Source organism: Panicum virgatum, chromosome 7K (genome assembly GCF_016808335.1).
Source record: "Panicum virgatum strain AP13 chromosome 7K, P.virgatum_v5, whole genome shotgun sequence".
Taxonomy (NCBI): Eukaryota; Viridiplantae; Streptophyta; class Magnoliopsida; order Poales; family Poaceae; genus Panicum; species Panicum virgatum.
In genome coordinates, this window is record NC_053142.1 from 41,242,671 (window position 1) to 41,256,275 (window position 13,605).

The 13,605-nt window shown below is 48.5% G+C and overlaps 2 protein-coding genes and 1 long non-coding RNA gene across 3 annotated transcripts; 2 read left to right on the forward strand and 1 right to left on the reverse strand.

Annotated features, from left to right (window-relative positions):
* Positions 1-5,484: 5,484 nt before the first annotated feature.
* Positions 5,485-6,408, reverse strand: LOC120643075. The gene is made up of 2 exons (XR_005662842.1): positions 6,364-6,408; positions 5,485-6,250 (listed from the first exon to the last, which is right to left on the reverse strand). It is a non-coding gene; the product is annotated as an uncharacterized LOC120643075 (long non-coding RNA).
* Positions 6,409-8,385: 1,977 nt separating this feature from the next.
* Positions 8,386-10,821, forward strand: LOC120641392 (uncharacterized membrane protein At1g16860-like). The gene is made up of 4 exons (XM_039917486.1): positions 8,386-8,849; positions 9,292-9,447; positions 10,065-10,276; positions 10,369-10,821. Exons 1-4 carry the CDS (start codon positions 8,427-8,429, stop codon positions 10,565-10,567), a joined length of 990 nt encoding a protein of 329 aa, XP_039773420.1. The 5' UTR covers positions 8,386-8,426; the 3' UTR covers positions 10,568-10,821.
* A 1,492-nt stretch (positions 10,822-12,313) lies between these two features.
* LOC120641393 lies at positions 12,314-13,513 on the forward strand. Its single transcript, XM_039917487.1, has one exon. The coding sequence runs from the start codon at positions 12,457-12,459 to the stop codon at positions 13,063-13,065; it is 609 nt and encodes a 202-aa protein (XP_039773421.1). The 5' UTR covers positions 12,314-12,456; the 3' UTR covers positions 13,066-13,513.
* The last annotated feature ends 92 nt before the right edge of the window (positions 13,514-13,605 follow it).

A 13,605-nucleotide genomic window follows, 5' to 3' on the forward strand; every position in this document is an offset into this window, starting at 1 on the left:
CAATAGAAATTCGTAGAAAATTCATAAAATAGCAAATCTAGTTGTTCTGGAATCCTTGTGAAAATCTCTATGCAGTAGAATCACTATATGATGGGTGTTTGTAGAAAGTTTTTGCTGTACAAATTGTTTTGTGTCACTAGGTGCATAAAGACTAGTTGTCTTACCTCTTTCTTAACTATTGTTTGAAGCTATGTCTTGCTCTGAAATTTTTATGGTGAAGTGTTCATGTGGCTGTGGTGTTGCTATAAAATTTCGTGGTCAGTTCTCATGAGTAGCTTTTTCTTTGGTTTAATGCTTGTTTAGTAGGATTTAATTATGGTAAATAGTTTCTATTTATGATAAATCATGACAATATTTCTGAGTGTTCTTTTTGAATAGCTTAGCTTGTTCATGAAGTTTGAGCACCAGTTCATGACTATAACAGAAGTTAAAAATGAATCTTGTTAGATTTATGTCTGTATTGTTTATTTTCTCAGAATTAATTATGTGTAGATAAAATCATGAAAAATTCAAAGTAGCTAACTTATCCCTGTGTAGACCTCCTGTTAAATTTTCAGCTTCTGTTTTGCTCTGGTCTGACCTGTATAATTCAATCTTGTTCTAGGAGTTGTCTGAATGAATGAATTGTTCGGATTAAATGGATGCATGAAATGACATGATTTTTACAGAGTAAATTGATCATTGTACCTTCTGTTTAGAATAATTTTTGCTTAAATTTTTGTTGTTTATGTACTGAGTTATTTGATTATTAGCAAGCCATGACCTGCATGTTATAGGAATCAACTATTGCTTCTTTGTGCAGTTAGTGAACTTCTTTTTGTGCCGTTGATCATGATGCCATGGGTAGTTAGAAATGTAGTTAACTACTCTATAAACGATTGCCCATGTGATATGATTGTTTGTTACTTGTTAGACTACAACTTTATCGTGAAGGAAAAATAATAGCATCTATATTGTTGAGCAACTCAGAACTGTGCATTCATACATATGCATTGCTGCATTTCATTTAGGTACGATAGATGAACCACGTGAGGGATGTGACATTGAAGCCGAGCCAGAAGACGGTGAATGGTGGACACATCTAGAAGATGGATGGATGGATCCCGATGTGCATGACCGAAGGCAGATGCTCACCAAGCGAGTATCATCTAACTAACACTGACTCAGTGTTAATCCCAGGCAAGCCCCGGAGCATAACCTATTATTTTAACTTATGAAATTTTATATATATGTTTACTTGATTATGCATTAAGTTTCTAGGCGTTGGATGAAACCCTAGTTGCATGATTCCTAGGTTCCATTGGTCGGAATACTAGTATGTGTATGTCGTTATCCTTGCCATGCTAAAAATAGGATTCGGTAGAAGTCGAGTAATTTCCTGTTACTCGCGAGATATAGGTTGTCTTTATGATTTGATTATGGAATATTGGAATATGGAGGAAAGGAAAGAAACTGGAGACCGGACGGGAACTGTCTAGCCCCGTCTGTGTCGGTTAAGGACCGTACCGTTGTCGGCCCTGCTGATCATGTTTGATTTGTACTAACCGCATACCAGGAGTAGGAGGTAGTCGAAACCGGTAAGCTGAGTACTGCCTTGTTTCGAAAGTACAGAACTTCTACCCACCCCTTAGGGCAGTCGAGTGGCCGCGGAGAATTGGGATGCATATGTTTACTTTTGGTGGTCTCTCGTAGGGCTCGGTTGACTATATGCAGGTGGGGCGGTTCTGTAGTTCGAGGCGGGGAGGGGAATGGTTGGTTTGTATTGTCCGACGGGGCAAATACGTGCCGTGTTGGTTAGGTCCACCTTGCAAGGTTAAATCGAATCGATTCGCCGTCAGTCGCTCTCGGACATGAGCACCTTGATCTCCGAGTCACATCGTAGTAAGGAAATGAAACGAAATGATATGATACATGTTGATGTTATTTAATCAATTATGTTTTCACATTGATTGTTATAGATCTGCAAATCATAGATGTGTAGCAACTTTATAACTATAATTTGGAGCTAAAATTTTGAAATTAAGGATATACCCTTAGATGCTTTTCTGCAAATAAATCCACCAGCCAGAAAGCTTTGCATGTCTAGATATGTGGGCTAAGATACCCATAGTCGGGTAAGTCTTGCTGAGTATTAGTATACTCAGGGTTTGTTGTTTACCCTATTTCAGGTATAGAAGCTAACCAGGATTCGCATCAGTGGGCTCGATGTGACGTCCTCACGTGTTCATAGTTATCGTTTTGTTTTATTGGTTCTCAATCAAATTTCCTTCTCTCAGGTCATATTCTCTTCCGCTGCTGTCATTCGTTTTATGTAAATTCTAAATTTAAAGTTATTTTGTAAATATTTATGTTATTATCTATTTTTGTGAAATTATATTATGCTGGTACCGTCTGTGCTCGCCGTCGCGCGAGACTTCTGGTGTGTTTCGATCGGCCTGTGGGTTGGAAACAGACTGTCAGGTTACCCTTAATTAAGCTAATGCGCCTGATGCGTTCAAATGATGGCCATTATGCTTAATTAAGCCGTTTAACTTGCCGGTTCTGTCACATCCGCCCCACTCGCACGTCCTCGCTCTGGCCTCTGGCCCCGCATCGTGCCAGGCACGACCGCGCAGCACCGCCTCCAACCTCGGCTTCCTCCTCTTCCGGGCCTCTTCCTTTTTACCCCTTCCTCTCAGCGGCAGCGAGCGGTAATTATGCAACGCACCACTTTGAATGATGGGCGGTTGCGTGGCGCTGGGGGCTAGAGCCGGGAGGGGTGAGGCGGCGGAGGAGGCAGGTGGAGAGGACGAGCGAGCCGAGCGCCCATGCTAGTCGAGGAAGCGACCGCGCCACAGTCGCAGAAGCGAGTGCCGCGCTCCCGCTAGGGGTCACCGGGTTAGGCCCCACTCGGCAGCGCTGGCCGCTGCGCCGCCTGCGCCGCCCTGTCCGCGACGCCGCCCGTGTGGAGTCGGCTGTGGCACCGCCTGCGCCCGCGCACCCGCGCACCAGCGCTGGCCACCGCGCCACTGTGCCTTGCCAGAGGAGGATGGGCAGAGGAGGATGGGCAGAGGAGGTGGGTAGAGGAGACACAGGAGGTGGAGGCGCACCGGTGCATAGGACGGGAGAGGAGATGGGCAGATCCGGGCGGCGTGGAGGTGGTGCTGCGCGGAGCTATCGGGGGCGCGTGGGAGACAGGGGCGGGCCCACATGAATTCAATGGTATTCAACTGAATACCCATTATTTTGGAGAAAAAATTTTCTATACATAGTATATACCATACATATATATGGAAAAAAGCAAAATAGAGAACGTTCAATCCAAACCTGGCCCGTTCCCGTCCGTAGCCCAGCCTTGCGGCCCATCCCCCGGCCCACTCGACCTGCTCGCCTGCTGCGGTGCTGCCTGCCTGCCTGCCCCCTCCGCGGCTCCGCCCGCACCTGTCCGCAGACCACAGCCTGTTCCTCCTGAGCCCGAGTCCCCACTCCCCAACTCTAGGCATTCCCCAACCCCAACCCTCGGCGGCGGCGGCGGCGCGATTCGGCGCAGTTCGCGGCGGGCGGCGGCGCGATTCGCCGAGTCCCGGCGGTCGGCGTCCAGCGTCCGGTCTCGTCGTCTTAAGGCGCCTGGGCGGCTCACGGCGACTGGCGACTATCTAGATCTAGCCTGCTTCTGGCCGGCAAGGTAGCGCCTTCCTGGCTTCCTCCTCCCTTGCTTGCTGCTGTACGTACGGTATTGGTAGGTAGAGGTGTGAACGCGCATGGGGAAGGGTGAGCGCGCACTGCTCGTTTGATGTGGACGTGTTCGATGGGCCTGAGAGGTTTTTGCCTCCGTGCGCGGCCTGTGGTGCGCTGCTGTCAATCTAGCGGTGCTCTGGATGTCAGGTTTGCGAGATTGGGAAGGCATGATGAACTAATTAGTAGATTGATTCTGCACAGCATTAGATAGTCCATGGAATTTTGTCCTTCTGTTCGTCAACTAATTACCAACAAAATTGGGTCAATTGAAGCTTCAGGTCAAGTATAATTGAAATACGCTGCACTGATCTTACTGCTAAGTAAACTCATTCTCTGCAATGCAGATTTATCCTGGGGGTGCTGATGTTCTGCTCGATGGGACAGGATTTTCTGAATAATTGTTTGATCACATTCATTGAAAGGGAATTCTTCTTGCAAGCGAAGGATGAGGACATCATCAATTATTTTCAAGCTACGAAGGACCGAAAAATTATCTTGTAATTTGTAAGCATCCTTATTAATGCCATTTATTGTTTTAGTACCTCTATTTTCTATATGTTGAACAATTTCAGAATTCAGATTATGAACAATTTATGTTATTAGTACTAAATCATGTGCTACTAATATGTATGTTGGGCTGTTAAAATTTTTTTTCCACTGCTTACAATTTTGAATACCAAGATCCCAAATCCTGGGCCCGCCCCCGGTGGGAGAGAGAGACCGAGAGAGCGGAGATATCAAGAGGAGCTCTGCCATGGCGTTGACTCGAAAGTCGAGAGATGGAGCTGAAGGCAAGAGAGATACCGAAAGTCGAGACTCGAGAGAGATCGAGAGATGAAGATATTTTCATTTTTTCAATCTTGCCCTTATAAAATGCAGCAATCACAAAGAAGCGGCTGCAGCTGCATATCAAGTATTGTCCAGCAAACTATGGACTGCAGCAGCAGCATGAAAACTGAATCATTTACAATGGCCAGCTCTGAGCAAAGCAACACGAAAGCTGAATCATTTGCAATCGACACTCCAGTTCGGTGCTGCACTCAACTTGCTATGCTCTACCAATTCAATCGTTGATTGGATTGGCTGATGTCCTATCCTGTCAAGCCAACTCAGAAGTTACAGTACGCAAAAATCAATCCATTCCTGCTTACATACCGTTTTATGTTTGCTTCCAATGTGCTTTACCAATCAGAGATCTTCTGATTACGTTCATGCTAATCTCCTTTGTTCATGGACTACTTTAGAAGTAAGAACGCTACTTTGTACTAATGGACTTTGAGATTATCAGAATAAAGAGGAAACAATAATACATCATGACAGCTGTCATCAGTTTTACTTAGGTGAACATTTAGTGTAAATGTACTTTTACTTCATGCCTATGCTATAGTGTCGTATCCGCTTATGTTTGTTTTGAAAATTTGGATTGGGATTCCTCATAGGATATCCATGATTTGTTTACAAGAATTAATGATCTTAAATTCTTTAGCAGATATAGAAAATCATGTTTTTTTACAGTTAAGTGTTATGGTGATACATTGATTCGCTTGCATAAATCAATCAGTACACATGGCCAACCATGCAAAATAGAGCATTTAGCATCGCATCGTCCTACACGACTGTCCTAGTCCATCCAAAGCTCCCGTGACCGTGAGGCCGTCGTCGTCTGCGTCATCCAGCGGCGCCGCAAACAGAAATGCCAAAAGGGAAAACGATATAAATACTACTATGCAAAAAGTACAGGGCGTACTATACGGTTACCCCTTTGGCGGACCAGGATCGGGTGCAGTTATAACTGTGACTGCAACTTAAGCAGTACCACCAACATCTACCATCCAGCAACCAACCAATGCTCCAGATTGACAGTCCCTCTCCAGACTCTTCTTCCACCTCCGTCCACTGCATACAGCCCGCAACGATTTGCCTCCCTCGTTCCATACAAACAAAACGAAATCATTCTAAGAGTCCAAGTTTGCACTACCTTGACCATACTCCACAGCTAAGAGAGCGGGTGTATGAGTTTGGCCAAAACTCTCTACTTATGTACTACAACTTTATGAATGAAATTGAAAATCAACCAATTCTAACTTGTTTCTCTATCGACTTAAATCAGAAAAAGAAGAAGAAACCAAGAAACATCACTGGAATAGGCAGTGATTTTTCTGCAGAGCTGCAGCTACACAGCAGCAGCTTGCACTCCAGGGCCTACTTTCAGTAGCAGATATTGCTAGGCAGCTGCGGTTCATTTGATTGGCTGTTCAAATCCATCGGATCACCAAGCCATTCTCATCCTCTTCGTTTGCTCAGAAGATATATGATGTGGGTGCTCCTGGAGTCGTACCCAGCGAGACTACTCTTGGCGTTCATTTTAGCTATAAATCTCGAGCAGCTCCACATCATGGCCACTGCGGCCTTCACCCTTCGCCGGTGGTGTTTGGCCTTTTTCATCTTGCCCGCCATGTTCGCGACGTCCTCCTTCTCGTCCTCCCACAGCGCGGCGCAGTCCTCGGTGCAGGCCGTGCAGCCGACGGCGGACCTGAGCAGACGCAATGAACGGAGGAAGAAGAGTTTGGGAGGGGAAGAAGAAGTAGTGGGCTAGCTGTAAATCTGGAGCGTCGGTTAGCTTTTGGACGGCAGATGTAGTTGTACCGCTTAAGTTGCAGTCGTAGCTATGACTGCATCCGATCCGGGTCCCCCTTTGGCGGTTTGACCCACAGTACGGCGAGGCGGCGAGCTCTTCCCTGGAATGGAAGCTGGAACAAAGTGGGTGTGTTTAGTTTGAGCGCAAAATTTTTTTCGATAGAATCTTATTAATTTTAATTTGAAGTACTAAATAAAGTCTATTTATAAATTTTTTACACAGATGGGTTGTAAATCGCGAGACGAATCTAATGATACTAATTAATCTATAGTTAATCAATAATTAGCGGATGGTTACTGTAGTATCTCTGTTGCAAATCATGAATTAAGTAGGCTTATTAGATTCGTCTCGCGATTTACAGCCCATTCATGCAAAAAGTTTTGTAAATAGACTTCATTTAGTACTTCATGCATGTATCGAAACAATCAATGTGATGTTTTCTTTTGTGTTCACAGAGGCTGTGTTTAGATCCTGAAAAAACGGGCAAAAAAGCCACATCGGACATTGTAGCACATTTTGTTTGTTTATGGTAAATATTGTCTTATCATGACCTAACTAGGCTCAAAAGATTCGTCTCGCAACGTACATCAAAACTATGCAATTAGTTTTTTTAATTACCTACATTTAATACTTCATGCATGGATCATTTGCTATATTTAATTATTCGATGTGATGGAAAATTTGGAGTTTTTGTATGATCTAAACACACCCAGAGTTTATGGGATAGGAACTAAACAGTGCCAGAGCCGCACAGCTCCCAGGACCCAGGCTTCGTCCAATCGGCGAGTGGTTTTCGTGTGTGTGTCACTATTCATTCAGAGCAGATCGCTGCAGCCTGGCCGTGCGGTCACTGACTCACTGTGCCTGTCTCGGGGCAAGAATGAATTCAAACTTGAGAGCGTCCAGGGAGCGCTGAGGTCAGTGGAAAAAAAAATGATTATACCCTGACCGGCTGTCGTAGCCCATTGTTTGGATGGGGTTTTGCTGTTAACTAATCGGCCGAAAAGGCAGCCTGAAGCCCAGAACCTCTGCCAGTTTCTTAATTCTTCTGTTTAGCACCTTCCCACGTCACCTCTACTTAAATATAAGCACTACCGTAATCCAACCCGCATTAGTATCACAGACCTTCTAAATGTAGACAGGTACGTACGCCAATGACACTGGGCCCCACGAGTTCCGGGGCCACCCGTCAGGCTCAGATGCTCGCTGCCCAAACGGTGCGATTACAGAGCCAGCTGCCCGGTTTTTTTAGCGTTGCGCTACTTGGGCTATAAAAAGTATTTTTTATGTATGGAGTACTAAATTAAATTTATTTGTAAATTTTTTTCACTGATGGACATAACTTTTCGCGACGAATCTAATGATGCTAATTAATTGATAATTAGCTATAGTAATACTATAGTAACCAACTTCTAATCGTGCAGTCAAAGATCTCATTAAATTTGTCTCGTAAAATAGTGTAGGGTTGTAAAGTTAATTTTGTAAACTAGTTTTATTTAATACCATTATTATTGATCAAAATATGTGCTACTTCCTAGCACAAGCAAACCAAACCGGGCCTATTCAGCGTCAGTCACTCCACTCACCAAACCCCACTGGGGAGCGCACCACCACCTCATGTGAGCACGCAACGCCTGGTGCCCCTGATCCCGTCGTCCGACTCGTCGCGCGTGCACCACCCCACGGACCCTTGACGCGTGAACAGTCGCTGACGCCCGTGGCGCATCATGACTCGGCCCCACATGTCATGTGCAGAACATGGCGCGGTGAGCTGTGCGCGTTCTCTTTGCTCCAAAAAGTGAGAAGAATAACGCGCGCGCACTGCTACGCACCAAGACCTCCGCTTTTACCTTTGTCCCACTGCCGTGCGGGTCCCACATTCGCGTGGTCCCGCACGTCATTGTGTGGGGTAGATTTAGTCACGGTCCGCGCTGGTTTCCTTAAACCGCACGCTAATGCCGAACCCACCCCGGAGAAACGAGGACAAAAAGGTCAAAAGGAAGAGGGCCAAAACCCGAGACGCCCACACCCGCAGGCCGCAACCACCAGGGCAAAGCGAGCCGATGCCACTATGCTCGCGGGGGGAGGAGGCGAGGACGGGAAGCGCCGCGACCGCGACCGCGGCGCCACCGCCGCCGCCGACGAGGACGCCGACGCCGCCACATCGGCGTCGGCGGCCTCCCTGAACGACCTGTGCGCCACCGCCACTGGCGCCGGCGGCGCGGGGGCGCGCCCGCCGTTCCCGAGGGCGGCGGCGTGGGCGGTCGCGGCGCTGCTCGCGGTGGGGCTCGGGGTCGGCGCGCTCGTCCTCGCCTCCGTGCACAGCGCCGCGCTGCTCGTGGTGGCGGTGCTCCTCTCGGCGGCCGTGGCCGCGTTCCTCCTGTGGAACGCGGCCGCCGCGGCGTCCGGCCGCGCGCTCCGGTGGTTCGTGGACGGGCTCCCGGCCTCCAGCCTCCGCGTCGCCGCCGATGGCCAGCTCGTGAAGATCACCGGAGTATGTTTGCCCTTTCCACGCGCATTACGTTTCCTTCGTGGCGAAATTTCCGCAATTGGTCTAAGAAACTGTGATGTCAACTGTGCAGCATTTATGCTTTGCAATTGAGCTGGTGTTCGCCATTGCATTACGTTTCTCTGCACTAAATTCACTAGCACTAGATGTCTTTGAAGTTTGAACAGTAGGTGCAGTGACCTTGCAAAGTAGTAGGCGTTAGAGACAGCTCAACCTTATCTATTTAGAGCAGTTACTTTGGTAATTCAACGCACCTTCTGAATAAGGGCAAGTAACGGCTCCTTTTCCGTTATCAGCTTACCATTTCACAATTCTAGCACCATTGTTACTGTATCCATGTCAGCGCCAATATCTGCAATTATGCACGAGTTACCTTCAGTATTCCTCGTGTGCTAATCTCAGATGTGGTGTTCATTCTTTCATGCAGTTTGTTTCATGTGGTGATATCTCACTGATCTCTTCATACGAGAAGGTTGAAAATTGTGTATACACATCTACTCTGCTAAGAAAATGTGCCAGATGGGGTTCCATGATACTAAATCCTTGGAATCGGCAGTCCAAATGGAAATTAATACATGCTGAGGTAATAATGCTTTGTTGGCTTATGCTTGCAACTTCGATCTCTTCTGACGTGTTTTCATGTAAAACATATATATACTTTCCTTTGTCTTCCGCCAATCTGCCTTAGGTCCCTATGAGTTAACTGCTCTATTTGTCAATGTGCCTTAGCAGTCTAATGCAATTTAATTTCATCTGAAACATACTATTATTTCTGCGTGATACGGTTAGTGTTAGGAATAAAATAGCTGAAGTGTCTTCATATTGCTTTAGTTTCAAATCCAGCATATAATGTAACACTCACATTCTTCAATTTCTTGCAAGACACTGAAAAAAAGTTTCGCGGGCAAGTTTCTACAGTAACTTTTGCGTTTTTCTTCCCCTGACAAAATTTTTATGGTAGTGTTTCGCTGTTATATTAATTGGAGAGTTTTGTTGCTTAGCTGAATAACACAGCAAGGACTTGTAGTTTAATGTTACATTAATGAAATAATATATTAGTAGGATCTTCCAAGTTCCAGCATTTCTACAGAATATTCTCTCTCTGGCATTATTTTATACAAGTAACACCTAATAAGAATTTAAGATGCCACATATATGTATGATGTATTTCTTATTCAAACATTCTGTGGAGTTGGGCAGAGGTTTGCTGCTGATTTCTACATAACAGATGCAAAATCAGGTAAAAGAGCCTTGGTGAAAGCTGGGCATCACTCAAAGGTAGTACCACTGATTGATGAAAACCTTCTGGTAACAACAAGCAGAGACACCGAGCTATCTTCAACTTTGAAGTATTGGCTCGAAGAGAGAAACCTTTCTTCTGAAGAAGCTCAGCTTATTCGTCTTGAGGAAGGGTAATTGTTCAGATAAAAAACCTATGCCTTTTATTTGCATTTTTATAATTGAACCTTCAGAAACATAAAAATACTGTTGCATATGCTTGTAGGTATATCAGAGAAGGAATGCGATTGAGCGTGATAGGAATGTTGAGCAAGAAGAACGGGGATGCCATGATACTTCCTCCACCGGAACCTCTATCGACAGGCTGCGTGCTGCTGTCCTGTCTCCTGCCAATGTATTTTGATGGAATAGTACTGAGATTGGTCGACAGAAGTTACTTTGTGCCAAACTCAGGCGTCTCATGAACATCTGTGAGGCCTCGGCGAGATGTAACAGCTAACAACTCTGGCGGTGCCCTTGCCCCCTGGGATCTTCTTCCTGTATGGGTCCACATTTTTTTGCTTTTGGGACTCGATCATGTACATTCTCACTTGGTCGATAGCTGTATTGTTGCCTAGTCATTTCTGGGGATGGATCGTGTATCTTCTGGTCTCATTCGGCTGATTTAATGTCCTTGTTTTAAGTTTTATAAGATCATGTTAATTGGCCGTTGCTATTATACTGTTGCTTGGCACATCTTGCTGGCCCAAACGTCGGCATGCTGAAGCCTGTTGGCCCATCGCTGCCTAGCAGCATGTGAAGCAGCTGAAGGCCCATTTCATTAGCAACCTGTTTTCTTTACCTTTTTATTTCTGGCAAATTGGCAATGCAGTGAGACCCCTCAGTAGGCAGAACTGCAGGAGGCTCGTCAGTCGTCATACACTCGCACTGAACCCCCCCCCCCCCCCCCCCCCCCCCCGAAGCATTGCATCCATAGAAACTTGTGACTCATGGTTGCCGAGCTCCAGTGTCCAGCTGTCCAGTTCCCGTTGTCGTGGATGGTACGGGGTACCTGTCTCCGTCGCTGGTAATCCTCGCTGCTCCTGCTCATATCCCCTTTGATGGAGCCCATCGCCACCACCCGTCCTGCTCGAGCCGAGAAATTGACCTTCCTGCGACCTCCTCCACGCGAGACCCTCTTGACCCTCCCCTTCGCATCCGTGGGAGGATGCGCCGTCCCCATGGCCGTTGCTTGATCGCTTCTAGCCATCTCTGCGGCATCAGCCGTTTCAGTTTCAGTAGTGTAGCGCACAGTCGAAGCATCTGAATGTAAGAATGTTCAGCTGTGAATCTGAAGCATCGAAACTTCGATTCCGCCCTATCCAAACAGCTGAAGCTTCGATTTCGCGTTACTATCTAAATTTTCCGGCAAGCCAGAGCGCAGAATCTCAACTCATTTCTTTACGCTCCCCCCCAGAAGAAAAAAAACTCATTTCTTTACGCTTAATAAAAAAAAACTCGTTTCTTTACGCCTAGTCGGGCTCAATGGTCCAACGGAGAAATAAAGTTTGGTTTTGCCTCGTCATACAAAAATCATTCGAGCGTGCAGCATCAGAGAAGTCCCATGAAGCCCTTGCGATCCGGCGTAGGCCCTCCAGTCCCCAGCCATTCAGTCGCGCCCAGATTTTTCTTTTTGTGTTATTAAATGAGGCGCCGAGTGCGACGTCTAAATTTATTTTCCTCAACCGTCTCTCTCCCTTGCCCCCAATGGAAAAAGAAAAATGGGGGGTGGTGTGGTGGTAGGTACCCTGTCAATCGCCCCCCGTGATTTGTGCGGCGGATGCATATGGACACCGGGTTAGTTTAGGTACAGCAAACGGATAGGACTCTGTTTAATCGCTAGCCAAGCCAAAGAGCCAATGATCGCCCAGATGACGCGTCCTGACGCGTTGATGTCCTCAGTTTTTACCGGGCCTGTCACCGTCGATCGCTCCCTGCTGCCGTCGCCACCGGCGTCGTGTTCCTTCGGTCGCCGCGCCTCCAATTTCCCCGGGCGTCGGCTCGCCCCCGGAAAGCTTGCTGCTTCTGCTTGGGGGGCCGGGGCGGTATCGCTATCGGCCCGCAGCGGCAGACACCGTGCACGATCGCTCGACACGGAGGCCGGCAACGCCGGGGCGACCCGTCTCGTCGCCATCACGCCCCAATAATTCACTGCCCCGCTCACCCGCCGTCGCCACCAGTGGGCAGTGGCCTGCGCGGCCCGCCAATAATAACGCGCCTAAAGGAGAGGCCGAGACCCGCGACGGGCAGGGCGCCAGCGGCGGCCACCACACACGCATCGCACGGCCGAGGAGCAGCGGCGCGCTTGCCGGCCATGTCCACGCCCCGCCGCCGCCTGGCCACCGCCTCCCCGTCGCTCCGCTTCCTCGGCCTGCTCAAGCAGCCCGACGACGCCGGCGTCGACGGCGTCCAGGAGCTCGAGCTCGACGAGCGCGATGTCGTCTGGTCCTCCTCAGGCGGCAGCGCGACGTCGTCGTTGTCGACCTCCGCGGCTTCCTCGCCGTCCCCGACCCCGTCACCGTCCGCGAGCCGCGGTAGGTCCATATCGACGTCGTCGCACCACTTCCCGTCCGGCAGCGTCGGCCTGTCCGCGCTCCTCGCCGAGGACCGCCACACCGCGCCCACCGCGCCCGTTGCCGCCGCCGCGCGCCCGGAGAGGCAGCGCGCCCCGCAGCCGTACCACCAGTCCGCCCCTGTCGCCGTGCCTGCCTGGCCCAAGGCCATGGCGGCGACGGAGCTGGACTTCGCCGCGGACTACGAGGACGACGACGGCGAGCCCGTGGTGCCGCCGCACGAGATGGCCGCGCGCCGCGCCGCGGCGGCGGCGTCGGTGATGGAGGGCGCCGGGCGCACGCTCAAGGGGCGCGACCTCCGCCGCGTGCGCAACGCCGTGTGGCGCACCACCGGCTTCCTCGACCTGTGAAAAAGGACGCTCCTTTCCTTTGGAGGTTTCGTTTCGTTTCGTTCGCCGGCCACGTCACTCCACTTCCACTTGATCTGCAGGGATCGCAGGGCAGCTTCTTGCGTAGCGTAGTGCTGCGCCAGACACTGGAAAAGGTGGGAGTTTTCCTACTAGCTTTGGAGTTTTAGGGGCACTATTATGAGGTGTATTTGTTGTGCAAGTATCTGCAGGTGCTACAGTACCTTACTATTTTTCCTGGAGAAAACTACGGTGATCAGCCTGCAACTGTTTTAAGATCGCTGCAATTTTCTTTGAGAAAAAAAATTTGGCAGATGATGCAGAATAGCTAAACCCTAGCAGAGCCCATGTGACTATTAAACCTGTAATGCAGTGTGCACAAGAGTGTGTTCATAGCTTTTGTACGTGGCTAATAGAGTGCCTTTTCTAATGTCCAAATTCAGAACAGACACTCTTATGTGCTTATTGCGTTTGCTTGCACCGCTGGTTTCCTTTCTGCTTACAAAACGTTTTTTTTTTTGTTTGAACGAGAAGATAAGTGAT

What these genes read in the sequence shown, in the direction of transcription:
- LOC120641392 (XM_039917486.1), top strand. Translation starts at nt 8,427, where the DNA reads ATGCTCGCGGGGGGAGGAGGCGAGGACGGGAAGCGCCGCGACCGCGAC. An exon ending in AGCTCGTGAAGATCACCGGA is followed by an intron (nt 8,850 to 9,291) that starts GTATGTTTGCCC and finishes TCTTTCATGCAG; the next exon opens with TTTGTTTCATGTGGTGATAT. An exon ending in CTTATTCGTCTTGAGGAAGG is followed by an intron (nt 10,277 to 10,368) that starts GTAATTGTTCAG and finishes ATATGCTTGTAG; the next exon opens with GTATATCAGAGAAGGAATGC.
- LOC120641393 (XM_039917487.1), top strand. Translation starts at nt 12,457, where the DNA reads ATGTCCACGCCCCGCCGCCGCCTGGCCACCGCCTCCCCGTCGCTCCGC.